The 16,446-nt window shown below is 45.3% G+C and overlaps 2 protein-coding genes across 2 annotated transcripts; one reads left to right on the plus strand and one right to left on the minus strand.

The window, feature by feature from the left end:
* Positions 1-350: 350 nt before the first annotated feature.
* LOC137902486 (lactase/phlorizin hydrolase-like) lies at positions 351-9,386 on the plus strand. Its single transcript, XM_068746573.1, has 17 exons — positions 351-942; positions 1,359-1,429; positions 2,341-2,418; positions 2,506-2,599; positions 3,076-3,160; positions 3,253-3,931; positions 4,030-4,681; positions 4,785-6,332; positions 6,417-6,685; positions 6,767-7,057; positions 7,156-7,354; positions 7,498-7,700; positions 7,829-7,935; positions 8,020-8,151; positions 8,317-8,540; positions 8,767-9,003; positions 9,166-9,386. Exons 1-17 carry the CDS (start codon positions 351-353, stop codon positions 9,384-9,386), a joined length of 5,682 nt encoding a protein of 1,893 aa, XP_068602674.1.
* Positions 9,387-9,744: 358 nt separating this feature from the next.
* On the minus strand, positions 9,745-15,564 carry gjc4b (gap junction protein gamma 4b). The gene is made up of 3 exons (XM_068745953.1): positions 15,413-15,564; positions 11,190-12,368; positions 9,745-11,099 (listed from the first exon to the last, which is right to left on the minus strand). The coding sequence occupies exons 2-3, from the start codon at positions 12,334-12,336 to the stop codon at positions 11,086-11,088; spliced, it is 1,161 nt and encodes a 386-aa protein (XP_068602054.1). The 5' UTR covers positions 12,337-12,368; positions 15,413-15,564; the 3' UTR covers positions 9,745-11,085.
* Positions 15,565-16,446: the final 882 nt, after the last annotated feature.

Consider the following 16,446-nt stretch of genomic DNA (forward strand, 5'->3'; position numbering starts at 1 on the left):
ATGAAGGGTCAAAAGCAAAGTAGTATATGGCACGTTAACTTTTTGAGTGTTTTTGGCTGCTAATACAACTACGGCTTCAAATCAAACAACATTTGACTACCGGTATATTCTCTGTCTTTCCCCCTTTCGTACTAAACCTGCACCCTCAGAAGGAAGCACGTTTTAAAAAAAGCATTTGTGAGAGGGGCGCAGTTATCATTCGTGAGTCCAGAGTCTTACTGACACGATGGCATGGCTGCAATAAAACGTTGAAACGTCAATCACAATTGTGTAACAACGCAATCAGCAAACACCAGAATAAAAAGCTTGGCTATCAATAGATGGTATCAGTCCATCCTTCTCGGGCCACAATGAAGCATCTACTGTGGGTCGTGTGTCTGTCTCTTGGTTGTCTTCGCAGTGAGGCGAAGGGACAGGAGGACTTCATGCTTGTTGCCGGCCCTCTGACAAAGCAGCTGAGGGGAAGCCCAGGCGGGGCAGCGGGTGACGACTTTGACTGCAGTCAACCCGTTCCTCCAGGCTCCAGACAGCACTTTCAGTACCTCCAGAGCAGAGGAGTGACGCATTTCAAACTGCCACTGTCCTGGTCTGGACTCCTTCCGACGGGCCTCTCCAGCCAGCCCCGGCAGGATGTGGTTGCCTGTTACCAGATGCTGCTGGAACAACTGCAGGAGGTCGGCCTTCAACCACTGGTCATCCTCCATGGATCCACAGTGCCAGACGCTCTGAGATTAAAATATGGAGGCTGGGAAAGCCGGGAGGTGGGGGAGAAGTTTCAGGAGTATGCCGAGTTTGCCTTCCAGGAGTTCGGAGCCCTGGCCCAGTTGTGGCTGACACTGAGTGACCTGGACGACGTCCTTCACGACGGGCTGCCTTTGCAGAATATCCTCCACCTCAATGAGCACATTTACCAGCTCTACCATCAACGGTTTCCTGGCAAAGGTAAGAATGAACTCGTGTAAATGAATGTTTGAAGTAGTATGTAATATTTTTTAGCGTATTTCCGTACCAAAAAACAAATTACGGTACTCTAGGAGGAGCTCATAGCGACTACTTTCAAAGGTGAAGCCCTTCACCTTCTGATTTATAACACAGATTATATCAGTCATTGTGAGATCAGTGAAAGTACGTTTCTGTATGAATATATATCGTTTTCAGACAAACCTTCAGACTTTAAAACATGTATCAACAATTTAAAATGCCTCTCTCTTTTTTTGGAGTAAACGGTAGCTTGTAAAATACCAGGACCCTGCAGCATATCTGACACATATTCATCAGCTGTTCCATGTGTTAGCATTGTGTTTAAATCAGGCTTATACAGGTGCATTTACAGTGGATTTATACTTTCGTATTGACAGGCAGACGTCTGTCGATTGGCCTGAGAGCGAGTGATGCTGCGTTTCTTCCCCAAATCAAAAGCTCAACTTCAGTAAGCGGAATATTTCCTCCTCTTTTGTCAGATGATGCGTTAGATTCAGGTGTTGTTGGTCTTTGATTCTCAACTGAAGACCATCTGAAATGATTACGTCTTTGTAAAAAGCAATGCTCTGTCATTTTCAGCATTGTACTATCTTGTTGTTGTTGTGGCAGTCTAGAATTCTACATGCATTTAAGCACATTTGGTACGTTGAGGCTGCATTATACCACAGGCTGTTTCTCTTCTGGATTTTAAAACGAAAAAGAAAAGAAAATGCTTTAGCTATAAAACCGGAGTTTGGTGGTTAAAATGTGAATTTTGATCCAAAGCATAGCAATTTCGTTCGAGACAATTTTTGGAAAATATTTATAAAAGTGTTTTTTTCAGTGGTCTAGCTCTAGTTTGAGCATCGTCATCTGAGCATTTCAGCAAAAGCAGACAAAAACAATATTCACATTAGCTAAAGGAGATTCCTCAAAGCCAAGTAACTACAGCTGTCTCAGCCATATAAAGCCATGCAACGTAATACTAAAATAATCTTTATTAAAAAATCTACATTGTGCTGGATTGGATTTAACAAAATTATAATAAATCCGAATTATGCAGTTTGTTCATAAAAAGCTTCCGCCTGTGCCGAATGTTTCCTTATTCTGGCTACAGAAAGCACGGATATGTCAGACTGCACCCCCCACACACAGTTGTTTTATTAATAATGTTTCTTTATCCATGATTTTATGACTGTCCAAGATTATCGAGATGCCCCATTGTGGTGGTTACTTATTTTCTATATCTATTTCAGCATGCTCCAAAGTATATCTCCAGCCCAGTAAAATGTTTTATGGACTTCCTTATCCTCGTCCTTTAATGCAAAATATGGCACAAGCGTGATCAAATATTCTCCTATATTCACCATTTTTGAACAGATGGATTTCTTGTCAGTCACGATCGAATACGATTGTCTTCATATATCAAACTTTGCAAAGGAGCTGCACAACTTACAGGTGAGTGAAAAGGTGTTGATGTTTACTTTGCACTTCACTATATGTATTTACCATCAGACTCACAAGCATTATATGCTGTACTTGTAGGTGTTCTGTGGGGATTTGCCTTTCCTTTTGTACAAGCTGACTTGTGACAGTTGTCCTGAAAGTGAATTCCAACTCCTTGGTGATTTCCTACAGGGTAAATATCATTATAGACATCTTACAGTCACTGTCTAAAGTCTGGGCACAAGGCACAAAGAAATTAGTTTTGCAATTGTAATCGCCCGCTTATGACAAACTCATACTTCAAAATGAGTACTTGTTTTGACACATCAAAGAGATTATGACTAGGCGCCAAGGCTGTTCAGCTGTAAATCACAGTATCTTTAATCTTTACAGGACAATAATCGCGAGTGTTAACATGTGACAATAAATTACGTCTGACGGACGCTACATTATCTTTGATGCAGTCCTGTGAAGTTTAGCAAGAAATAGCATGTGTGGGGAGCGCACAGCTGCTGAAGTTTTAATACATACAATGCTAATTATTGTGTTTTACAGCTGATGCCTATTGTGTAAAGAAATCAGCCATTAAACGAGGAAATGTAACGTGAGAAATGTTGATTAACGTTGATCATAAACTGATCCGAGGAACTTTGTTTGTGCTCATGACAGTTTTGAACAACAAAGACCTGAATATTGTGGGAAGTGATATGATGGAAATGTTGGCTAAGATGAACATGCAGGATGTCCCAAGGCTGTAAGAGTTAGCCTCAATGAAATTAATTTTCATTCATATTTTCAAGTTTGCTTCACGTATATTTACATAACTCTATTTGTCTTTTTCAACAGTCATGGCATTTCGGAGTCTAACACGATGACGGCATTAAAAAACTCTTACCACATTGTGTGGGATAAGTTTGGGGCCCAGACAATAGCAGATCGAGATGCCTTCCTGAATGATTCCTTTCCTGATGACTTCCAATGGGCCACCTCCAGTGAGTCCTTCAAAGTTGAAGGAGGCTGGTCAGAAGACGGGAAGGGGGAGACCATCTGGGACCGTTTTGGACATGATGGCCTAGCTTTCGCCAATCAGACAGCTGATCTAGCTTGTGACAGTTACCACAAGGTGGAATATGATGCCTACCTCCTGCGAGGCCTTCACATCAAGACCTACCAGTTTTCCATCTCATGGGCTCGTATTTTCCCCTCTGGCCGCCTGGACAGCCAATCAGAGAAAGGTGCTCGCTACTATGACAAGCTGATCGATGCCCTTGTTGAGTCTGGCATAGACCCTGTTGCAACTCTCTACCACTGGGATCTGCCCCAGGAACTTCAGGACAATGGTGGCTGGACCAATGCCTCCATTATTGAGGCCTTCAAGGACTATGCAGACTTCTGCTTCGCCAGGTTTGGAGACAGGGTCAAGACCTGGAACACATTCAGTAGCCCCTGGGTGGTGAGCCATGCAGGCTATGGTACTGGTGAGCATCCCCCTGGAGAAAAAGACTATGTGGTTTCTTCCTATCAGGTGAGGGCAATGGTTATACTATAATAAACATACAGTATCCTTGTCTTTCTAATACAGTCAATCTACAATGTAAACACTAATCTAAATCTGTATTGCAGGTCACTCATAATATACTGAAGTCCCATGCAGAGGCCTGGCATGTCTACAATGACAAGCACAGGAAGACACAAGGAGGGAAGGTCGGCATTGCACTGAACTCTGACTGGGCTGAACCATTTGACCCTTCCAAACCCGAAGACATCGCAGCAGCGGATCGCTACCTGCAGTTCATGCTGGGCTGGTTTGCTCATCCCATATTTGTGGATGGAGATTATCCAGTAACACTCAAGACAAAGGTAGAAGAGAAAATAATTGCGTGCCCCATCTCTGAGCCGCCAGCAAGACTTCCAGTTTTCACTAAGGAAGAGAGACAAAGAATACGTGGAACAGCTGACTTTTTGGGATTAAACCACTACACCTCCCGGTTGGTGAACAGCCTTGATGGTGGCTGCGCTGCTGGCCCTCAGGGAGTGGGTGACTTTAAGGCACAGGCGGACCCTTTGTGGCCCTCCACAGCTTCTGATTGGATCCATTCTACACCTTGGGGTCTTAGGAGACTTCTAAACTACATTTCCATAGAATACTTGAATGCCACCAAAGTGCCGATCCTTATAACTGGGAATGGTATGCCCACTGAATACAGCGGCGACAGTCTTAATGACACCTCTAGAATCAACTACATGAGGAGTTACATAAATGAGGCTCTGAAAGGTTCGTTTTTTGAGGGTTACATTTTGCTCATTGCAACCTATCCTGTACACAATCCTGATAGAATGTCAACATGAATCTGTTCTTGTGTATGTCTGTTTTGTAGCAATATTGTTGGATGGATTGGATGTGCAGCGATTCACGGCGTCATCACTGATGGACGGCTTTGAGGGAAAGCAAGGCTACAGCCAAAGATTCGGTCTTCACCATGTCAACTTTGAAGATGCAAATAGACCAAGAACCCCGAAGCAATCTGCGTATTTCTACTCTCTGGTTATCAAAAGAAATGGATTAGTTGCACGCAAACAGAATATCTTTGAAAGGCCAGAAAGGCAACAAACCCACCGTAGAGCAGCTTTAAAACCCTCAGAGGTTCCCTCTAAATCCAAGGTGGTCTGGGAGAAATTCTCACCACAGTCACAATTCCAGAGAAAACTCTACCACTACGGCACTTTCCCACAAGGATTCGGCTGGGGAGTATCGTCCTCGGCTTACCAGATTGAAGGTGGTTGGAATGTTGATGGGAAAGGACCCAGCATTTGGGACACATTCACACAAAAACCTGGCAGTATTCCTGCTGGTGCAAATGGAGATGTGGCATGTGATAGCTATCACAGAATTGAAGAAGACTTATACATGCTTCGAGCACTAAGGGTGAAGTCGTACAGATTCTCTCTGTCCTGGTCCAGGATTTTTCCAGACGGCCGACGCTCCTCTCTGAACCAGGTAGCCGTTAACTACTACAATCGACTCATTGATGGCCTCAGAGCATATAACATAACTCCCATGGTGACGCTCTACCATTGGGACCTCCCGGAAGCTTTGCAAAAACTTGGCTGGGAAAATGTGGACATGATAGACATTTTCAACGAATTTTGTGACTTCTGCTTTGACACCTTCGGAGACAGAGTGAAATTTTGGATGACTTTCAACCAGCCTCACACAATTGCATGGTCAGGATATGGACTCGGACATATCCCACCAAATGTTCGTGATCCAGGAACTGCACCCTACAGAGTTGCACACAACCTCATAAAAGCACACGCCACGGCTTACCACACATATGATGACAAGTACCGCAAGTCACAGGGTGGTCTGGTGTCTATTGCTCTCAATGCTGACTGGATTGAGCCCAAAGATGTCCATGTTTCCCGCGAAGTTGTGGCTGCAGACCGTGCTCTGCAGTTTCAGCTGGGCTGGTTTGCACACCCTATTTTCAGGAATGGTGACTATCCCGATGCGATGAAGTGGCAAGTTGGAAACAAAAGTGAGCTTCAGCGTCTTCCAAGTACAAGACTGCCTTCCTTCACCGAAGAAGAAAAGAGCTTCGTCAAGGGGACCGCTGACATGTTCTGTGTTAATCACTACACCACAAAGATTGCACGGCATGCCACATTGAGGCTAAAGCCTGCGTCCTATGAGAATGACCAAGATGTGTCTGAATCCGAGGAAAAAGATTCCCCGACCACTGCCATCAGCAACCAGAGAGCGGTCGCCTGGGGTCTGAGAAGACTCCTGAACTGGATCAAAGAGGAGTATGGCGACCCAGATGTTTACATTACTGAGAATGGAGTGGCTACAGAAGCTAAGACAACTTGGGATGATACCGCCAGAGTATTTTATTACAAGACTTACATTAATGAGGCTTTAAAAGGTAAACAGGCATAACTAGATTGCTGAATCATTGATTTCCATGTTCATTTGACACTTTTGTTAATGTGTGACGTTTAATACACAGCCTCTGATCTCGATGGGGTCAAGGTGAAAGGATTCATTGCGGCATCTCTCATGGATTCGTTTGAGTGGCTCAATGGGTACACTCTTGGATTTGGATTACACCATGTGGATTTCACGAACCGAAATCGACCAAGGACTCCCAAGTACTCGGCTCATTTCTATTCCCAGGTCATAAAAAACAATGGCTTCCCGAAAACAGAAGACGAAAAGCAAATTTATGGACATTTTGGTAAAGATTTCATTTGGAGTACTGCAACAGCATCCTATCAGGTAACTCTTGAGAAGAGACCGTGTCATCGTGGCAGAATCCTTGAAATGCACAAATAACCCACACTCTGTTTTTGTCTCTAGATTGAAGGAGGATGGCGATCAGATGGAAAAGGTCTCAGCATCTGGGACAAGTTCGCCCACACTCCTCTACGTGTTTTCAATGATGACAACGGGGACATAGCTTGTGACAGTTACCACAAAGTAGAAGAAGATGTCGCTATCTTGCAGCAACTTAAAGTGACCCATTATCGGTTCTCCATATCCTGGCCAAGGGTACTTCCTGATGGCACCACAAGACATATCAATGAGGCGGGACTCAACTACTACCAAAGACTTGTGGATGCACTTCTTGCTGCAAACATCCAACCTCATGTATGTTCTCTTTTACATTTAAGAATTACAATTACAATGGAAACTTGTAAATGTGTAAATTCTGAAAGTTTTATCTCTGATTCTCCCTTTCCTGTCAGATCACTCTCTACCACTGGGATCTTCCACAAGCTCTACAGGATAACGGGGGCTGGGAAAATGATACCATTGTTGAAAATTTCAGGGAATATGCTGATATTATTTTTAAACATCTTGGCCCCAAAGTGAAATTTTGGATCACCATTAATGAGCCATACAATATAGCCAATGTAGGCCATGGCTACGGAGCAGCTGCCCCAGGTATGAACTTATAATGAACTACCTCACACCAAGGGCGGTCCAGAGACCCTTGTGGGTCCTTGAAGGGGGTTTCCTGTACTACGCCAGGTAAAAAGAGAAAGAAGCTAACAGGTGTGACTATAATACTCCTTTTATTCTTATAGGCATCAGTTTTAGACCGGGTACTCTGCCGTACATCGTGGGTCACAACCTGCTCAAGGCTCATGCTGAGGCCTGGCATCTCTACAATGACACGTACCGGGCATCACAAAAAGGAATGATTTCAATCACCATCAATTCTGACTGGTCAGAACCTAGAAATCCCCATAAGCAAGAGGACATTGATGCAGCTAAACGTGTGGTGCAGGTACTGGCGAAACAGGAAGTACTTTCACGTCTCTTGTACTTTGCAGAATGTTTTTCTGTCGGGATCTTCCTCTCACATTTCAACATGAGGTGAGGTCCTTAACAGCTGTTGCATGTCTCCTTTTGCAGTTTTACATTGGCTGGTTTGCTCATCCCGTGTTTAATGGAGACTACAGCGATGTGATGAAGACGATCGTTCGAAAGCGAAGCTTAGCTGCCGGCCTGCCAAAATCTCGGTACTATAAAAAGTGAAGTCATAAGTAAGGAATGAAATTATGTTTTATCAGGAAACTTTTAATGTGTAAATGCAATCTCTTCAGGTTACCAGAGTTCACCCCAGATGAGATTAAGAGGATTAAGGGTACCCATGATTATTTTGGGTTCAACCATTACACCACTGTCCTCGCATTCCCTGTGGATTATAAAAACCTTCAGCACTATGACGCCGATAGGTAAGCTTGGAACAAGACGCTAATATCAAGCAGTAAAGGCAAGCGTGCATTGCAGTATGTATAACATTAACTAAAGATTATGTTTCTACCTGACATTGACTGCGTCCATCATCTGAACCATAACTTTTGTGAAACTAAATAATATCACACATTCGATCTATTCAGGGGTGCTGGAATTATTGCTGATCGCACCTGGCTGGATTCAGGCTCATCTTGGCTGAAGGTCTCACCTTTTGGATTCCGGAGGATATTAAACTTCATTAAAGAAGAGTACGGAAATCCACCTGTGATCATCACAGAAAATGGCATATCAGAGCGAGGACCTACCGAACTAAACGATATTCACAGGAGCTACTACTATGAGCAATACATCAACCAGGCGCTGAAAGGTATCCGACCACAACTTTCAGTATATATATATATATACTGTATATATAAAATTAATTTTTAATACATTTTGTTTGATACAAGCAATTTCACAGTAACTCATAAAGTATCTGCAGTAAAACAAATCATACTAATTCTGCATTCAGTGAGTAAAAGTGATTTTCAAACCAATATACTTCTAGTTCTCGAGTATGTTCAGTCCTGAAGGTGCTCTTTTTGCGCACCCAGCTTACCTGCTGGATGACGTGGATATCCGTGGCTACACAGCTTGGTCTCTGATGGACAACCTTGAGTGGGCCACCGGCTTTTCAGAGAGATTCGGCCTCTTCTACGTAAACCAGTCAGACACTAGCCTGCCTCGAGTGGCCAAGACTTCTGCTGCCCGCTATTCCACCATCATCAAATGCAATGGATTCCCGGACCCTTCCTCCGGACTGCACGAGTGCTTGAACCCAGATCCCGAAGGTAAGTTGATGCAGAGTTACTCTTAAACCTGCCAACTGATCGATGTGAGGACACTGATCTCCAAAATCTGCATTATCAATGTTCTCCAGTTCACCCTGTCCTTTAACTTTTTAGATGTGAAAACGACGGGTTACATTTTCAATAACCAAACTTTTTCCACAGCCACAATTGAGCCCACCACAGTGACCACACCCCAAAACTCGGTCAGCTTCCTGGGATTGACGCTCTCGACTGAGGACGCAGAGGCCGGACTGTACAGCACATTCGCTCTACTGGTTGTCGCAGTGCTTGGAGCCATTTGTTCGACTGTCTGCTTCTTCAAGGCGCACAAAGGCAGAAAAATGCAGTACGACGACGTTATAAACCTCCAGAGGACGTTCTAACAGTAAATGGTTGTAACGGGATTCAGTTGCCTCAGTAAATACCTGACAACGTTGATCTATGGCTCGAGCAAGCTTCTTTTTTAAACTTATTTTTACCACTGCTCAATCATCAAAGTCCTTTTGCATCTCAACGAATGAAACTCAAGATCAACAAAATAGTTTCAGATGAGAGTCCAGCAGTTTTGGTTTACATTTTAGGGGTCAGTAAGTAAATTATCTACCATAAATTAAACAGATTTGGTCCCGCTGGATGAAATGTTGCTCATACAGTTACACACTTTAACCAGTATAAACTGGACTCAACTCACAACTTCAAGGAATGTAAACCGGATTAATCACTCGAGACCTTGCATTTGTTTAACAAATTTATTTGTTTTAAACTAACGACAGAGATCTATCAATACAAAAAAAGTAGAAAAAGTAGAAAAACATTGCTCAAAAAATAACTTGAGATGACAATATTTGACGGCACTGCGGATGTGATTCAGAATACAAAATATGGCATCTTAGAGCGCATTCAAGGCATTGAATTCACATTTGAAATTACGTCAGCCTGCAACCCTTCAAAGGACCCAGGAGCAGTAAAAAAACAGTGATCCAAAAATGCGTTAAAAATATCTCCACATCCAGAAGCAACGGGAAAACTAAACTTACGCTTTCAGGTTGAAATAATAAGCTCAGATGCAGGGGATGCATTTCAAACAATATTAAAGAGAAACTGTAGCGCCAACTCAAATTGTACCCACATATTCTCAGAATGCACGGTCCATTCCGGATTGATTTGGGCTTCGGGGAGCTAAGACAGCAGTGAAAGGCATTCTTTAAAATCAAAAAAACGAGCCACGGTGACAGAACTTCTCTCAAGTCCACTCAAAAAAAATAAAGAACAGTATCAAATACACTTTTGAACATTAAAAAACAATAAAGAGTTACATGGTTTTCAAGCATTACCCAAGGTTTGTTTATTCCTTTGGACAAAAGGCACCCCAAGTGTGTTCCATTTATCAAGGAACCGGGCTTGGGACTGTTGACTGGTCCAACATCGACATCAATCGATGAAACAACTTTGCATGAAAAAAAGAACACAACTTCATCAGCACGACAGCAAGTCCAGTACCTTTCTGTTGCAAGCGGTGCCTTGCCAACCTTTTGTTTGCATCCACAAAGACTCTCGCACTCTCACCAAGTTTCAACATTCTTACAGTTTAAACACATTTTTTTTTTTGCACAATTGGCCTTACCTCAACACAACACCATAAAACAGTTCCAGTTAAGGTCGAAGGTAAACTTGAGATGCACTGACTGAACTTCCAACAGAGAACAAACGTAAAAATAAAAAATAAAAAAATGACTACTAGCTCTAAGTCTTATAATATAAACAGAAACACGGAGAATAGCTGCCCTGAGGGAGATGCACACGTTACAACGTTCTTGCTGTCTGATGGTAGCTTGTTAGCACTTTGGATCCTTTGACTGGCCGCCGTCTTCATTATTGCTGGGTTGAGACGACCACCGTCTTCCTTGTTCGACTCGATGCTCGACCACAACACTGGTGGGCTTGGGGCTGACTTCATGCACCTCAAGCAAAATTCATACCGCGCGCACACACACACACACACACTCGCACTTTGTTCCCTTACTCCCTCTCTCAGTTCCTGATGCGGGACTAAACCGCGCGTCACCCGGGCCGTTTACGCACTCATGCACGCAGACCTGTGAACAGAGACGAAGACGACTGTCACACAACGCTTGACGTTACCGCCTTCAATCAGATCAGAATCTACGAAAGGTTGAAAGTCTCACCCTTATCGCATGTGCTGCTCTTCTTCTCTTGGGCAAAGTTCAGCCTGTTCTGCTCGACTGCGGTTCCGTTGGACTCTGGGCTGCTGCTGCGTGACGGGCTGCTCTCCCCATTCTGATAAGCCAAATCCAGATGCTGCTGGGCCAGTTTCAGGTGGCGGCGGAGCCTCTCCAGCTCCCGGGACGACGCCTCGTCCCCAAACGACTCGCGACCAGAGTCCCCCAGGTTGTCTCTGAAAGCCATTTTCCCCGACGGGTCTTTCTTCAGCGCCGTGTGGTACCCGGGCGGCGCAGAGGGCTGGCGGCAAATCGAAGACCTCTGGCTGGCCATGGCCGAGTGGCGGGGGGTGGGAGGACGAGGCCTCGGCCTGCAAAAACAGTCCCGGACGCCACTGATGCCGAGGTGGAGGATTTCCAGCATGGTGAAGAGCAGACACAGGGCGCTGACTCCATACATAATCAGCAGGAAGATGGTCTTCTCCGTGGGACGCGAGACAAAACAGTCCACAGTGTGGGGGCAAGGATTCTGTCCGCACACGTACCTCGGTTTCACTTCCAGCCCGTACAGAATGTACTGCCCAAACAGGAAGCCGACCTCGAAGACGGCACGAGACAGCAGCTGAAACACGTAGACCTTCATCAAGCCGTCGCGCTTGATGCGGCGGCGACCATCGTGCTTGTTGCTCGGCTTCTCCACGGTCTCCTTTTCCTTCTCGGGTTCTATCTCTTCCAGGATCATGGGGTCTTCCTCCCCGTTATCCTCCGCTTCCTCATAGTCCCGGTTGGCACCGCGGCTCACGATGGGCATCTTCTTTCTTCCCCGCGGCCGGTAGTCGTCATCCTCCATGCGGGCTATCTTATGCATGGCGAAGCCGAGGTACATGATGGTCGGGGTGGTGATCATAATCACCTGGAAAACCCAAAAGCGGATGTGCGATAGCGGCGCGAACCGGTCGTAGCACACGTTTTCACAGCCGGGCTGCTGCGTGTTGCACACGAATTTACTCTGTTCGTCGTAGTATATCGACTCGCCCCCGACCGCCGTCAGCACGATGCGAAAGACGATGAGGAGGGTCAGCCAGATCTTGCCGACAAACGTGGAGTGATTGGAAATCTCGTCCAAAAGACGCGTGAGGAAGCTCCAACTCATTTTGAATCTGGAATCGCAGGAAACCGCTCAACCTGCAAGGAAAGAAACATTTCATTTAGGGGTGAACCTTAAAACCACAAACGCTCCGCATGAAAGGCAACAAAACCTGAAAATATATCAATTGTGATTATAGAAGAATAAAATGGAACATTTCATGCGTTACTGCAAATCAGCCACAAGATGGTGCTCTTGATTCACATGTGCAAACAGCCCAAACTACCCCTTGACACATTTGATTTCATAGAATTTCACCACATCCAGGTCATCGTCTTAAGTTAAAACATGTTTGAAACACTGAAAACGTGATGCAGGTTCGTGTTCAGGGCGTCAGTTCTAATGAAAAAAATACAAGATTAAATACATAACAGCCCAGAAACCAATCTTCATATGCATTGGGTTGAATACATGTACTTGCTGGTGGTTGTGGTTCAATCCGACAGGATTACTACTACATGCAACAGAAAAAGGTGGCTAGGAAAAAAGCTTTAAGAGGCAACAAGCTGTGGTTTCACACCCGCTGTGACCCACCGAACTTCTGAGTAATTATCTTCTGCTGTAAACTACGCACTAAGTAGACACTATCAGAGACCACAGAACTATTTCCTTTCAGGGCTGCACAGAATTCAACTTTCGGCTGCTCTTAAAACCAATTCTTTGATGATTTTTCACACCGAAATCACGTCTTGTTTTCCCCCCCCATGAGCCGGGAAAGGGAGTAGCTAAAGAGTGTGCCACCTTGCTTTCTCTGCCGTGCGGCACATGCGAGGAACCTAACAGGTACTGGCTTTGAGATTTGTGGGGGGGGGGGGGGGGGGTGCAATCATAGCGGGAAAACTTCAACACGAGTCGCCTCGTCTACCCGTGCAGTGTTTGAAACCTCTGCAGAGCTCACAAATTAACATCTTTGTTTACGAGCATGTCGAGCAATACGGCACGAGACAAATCCAAAGCCCCGCTCTGGAATCCAGGTAGGATGAAGTTTTTTTATTTACTGGGAAGGAATATTTGACAGTTACTCCCAAGGTGTGACTGGGGAGCGTTGTTTTGATAAACCTGCCCGGATTACATCAACAGAGCAGGGAACACTAGTTTCTATTGTGCAACTCAAAGTGATGGGGGGGGGGGGGGGGGGGGGGTTACGGTCATTACCGGCCGCTTGATCACTCTTTAAAGGGAATCATTAAGAGCACCGACTACCATCAACATTGACTCTTCGTCTGCAGTCGCACTCAAACAACAGGAGGAAGGACTTGAAGTGTTCCAAGTTTAAAAAGGCAGCTGGCGTGAAAACGGTTTCGCTCAAGATGGAATGGAAAAGTGTTTTTTCTTGCGTGTGTAAAAAAAAATAAAAAAGACTTCCATGTTCATATTTAGACTTTGTGGAAACTAGACTCAAAACAAATAAAACGTTGGAAGAATAAGCAGCAAAACATTTTAAACTGTTGAGGCAGCAAAACGCTGCCGTTGTGTTCAAGGCGACAAAAAGTGATTTAAAAAAAACGCGCAAAGTATTTAAAATGACGTGAAATATGGAACCTTTGCATTCAGACATTCCTCCGGATGAATGAACGTTAAGGACGAAAAGTCAAGAGAACACATCGCTGCTTGTGAAGTAGCTCGACGGTTGGGATTAGCCCCGGGGGGGCATCACAACGGTGCATTTACAATCCCAGCAGTCAGAATGTTTGATTTGAACCCCCCCCCCCCCCCCGCTACGTTTGGAACCCGCGGTCCGGCTATGAGGTGAAACATCTCAGAACCCAGCGGGCCCGGCTGGGCTTACTGCTCGGCTGATAATACAAGAGCATACCCTGAATTCCTGAGATAAAGCTTTGTTTCAGCAGGCGAGATGACATGGGGATGATGATGATGATGATGGGGGGGGGGGGGGGCATGCAACCGGGTCTCCAGCGAGCTAACCCAGCGGCACCGAGCGGCGAGGCGTGAGCGTTGGCGGTATTCCCAGCAGGAACGTTTTTAACAAGCTGCACGGGTAGAAAATTCCATTTAATTGTCAAAAAAAAAAAAAAAATGTGAAAAACATTTGTCTGCAAATTTCAGCGTTTATTCTAATCCGTGTGTCCCAATAAAAAATAAAAAAAATGCTTTTATGAGAATAACAGAGGTAAACAACTCCAGGTCTATTCCTGGAGCCAATCAGGGTGTCTAAATAACAAATTACTTTATTTAAGAGGGGGGGGGGGGGGGGGGGCTTCAGCCCTTGTGACGGTCCCGTGTTGATCTGTACTTCTCACCTAATTCTATCACGTGGAAACTGCTTCCATGCGTTTCGACACTGGCTGCAGAACAGAGAGGCCTTTTGTGGTTCCCACATCTGGGATGCTACTTAAGGTCCTCCATGAGAGAGAGAGAGAGAGAGAGAGAACCCCCCCCCCCCCCCAGCCTTAACAGAACCAGAACAGAACTATTCAGAGTCAAACTAGTGTAGGTTAGGCCCCGGATGTCGTCAAAGCAGTACATAAATACGAAATACATAAAAAAAAACACATAGAAAAAAGTCGGAAGAAGAAAAAAACCCTCGTGGAACGACGTCACGGAGCCGTTACGCGTGGCTCCACGCGCATTAATCAATGGCAGACAAACAGCCCGTATAAAAGAAGTGAGCCGTGGTCCAACTTCGTGTTAACCATCCATCATAATGTGTTGCTTTTGCAGACGGGGGGGGGGGGGCGGCGATTTAGAGCTGCAGAAAAAAAAACGGGAATAAAAAAAAAAAAAGAGAAACCAATCCCCGCGTTCCTCCATCACCAAATCCAGGCGAGAAAATCTAGAAACGCGGATTAAATTAACGGAACAGTCCGCATAGCAGCATGAAAAATAAAGCCGCGCAACGCCATCGTCTAATTAACGCAGCCAGCCGCCGCGCGTAAACTTGAGCACCTCCGAGCCTGCCTTCCCGAACACGGCGAGGCATTTCTTATTCTTCCGAAAACGGCCCCCGCTCCCTGCGAGCTCAAAAGTTACAGCAAAACGTCTAAAGTTGAGCCATTAAAGCGCCATTAAAGCGCCCCCCCTCCCAACTCTGTGCGCGGTGATGCTGCGGCTCGATTCTTACCTTCCACGTCGTGATTTCGGATTCCTCCGCTTCCGCACGTCGGCTCCCGGAAAGCTGTCTCTGAGAATGGGAGCCTTCTCCTTCGTCTCCTCTCGTTTAACAGAAAGCCCCCCCCCCGCTCCAACATCAAGCCGTCCCGGCGTCTCTTCCCTGCGAGGAGTCGTCGGTGGTTCTGAGCTGAACCGCTGCGTGAGGACAAAAGACTAGTCTCTCCCCCCCCCTCCCGTTTCTCCTCCCCCCTGTCTGCGCGGAGGAGAGGGAGGCGGCCGACCGACCGACGCCCCCCCCCCCCCGCTCCCTGACGCAATCTCCCGCTTCGCCATTCAGATAACTTCGCCTAGAGTCTGAATACTACAGTTAAATAATATTTAATAAATATTTTTTTTTTTAATCTCCAACCTGGGCCGGAAGTGTCGTGCTTAAAAAAAAAGAAAGAAAAATAATAACAATAATATAATCAGTCTGAGCAGCTAGGAAGAGTTAGCATAACTTTGCTAACTCTTGTTTCAGTTTGAATGCCAGGAGCTGTTTCATTAATATTAATTCAATATATATATTGAGTGTATTAAAAATGCAGAATGGGAACAGCAAAAAAAAAAAAAGAAGCGACACGTGAGGAACTGGAATAAACTCATTTTATATCGGCGCTGTCTTTGTATCCATCCGCACGTGCAAATAGGAACTTTTACCTGCTGACACAGAAGTCTGGTTCTAGAGACAGAACGGTGCTGTAATAAAGTTTCACAAGCATCAGGGGTATTTTATGTTGTTGTTGTTTTTTTTTGGGGGGGGGGGGGGTTGCTTTTACTGTACATGTGCACTACTGAAATACTGGTGACCTGATATATTAGGACATCGATCGCTGGGGGGAAATGATTGCAATCCAACAATCTGGATTGTGATGTGAGCCCTGCCTCAACAAACAGGCTGCTCATAATACCACCATGCACCATGGGGGGGGGGGGCTGCAAGCGCTAAATGCTTCGTGCTGCAGCCTGCAGATGCGTCTGCCCACATTGCTTTGATCAGACGGT

The sequence above is a fragment of the Brachionichthys hirsutus genome, chromosome 12, assembly GCF_040956055.1.
Source record: "Brachionichthys hirsutus isolate HB-005 chromosome 12, CSIRO-AGI_Bhir_v1, whole genome shotgun sequence".
Taxonomy (NCBI): Eukaryota; Metazoa; Chordata; class Actinopteri; order Lophiiformes; family Brachionichthyidae; genus Brachionichthys; species Brachionichthys hirsutus.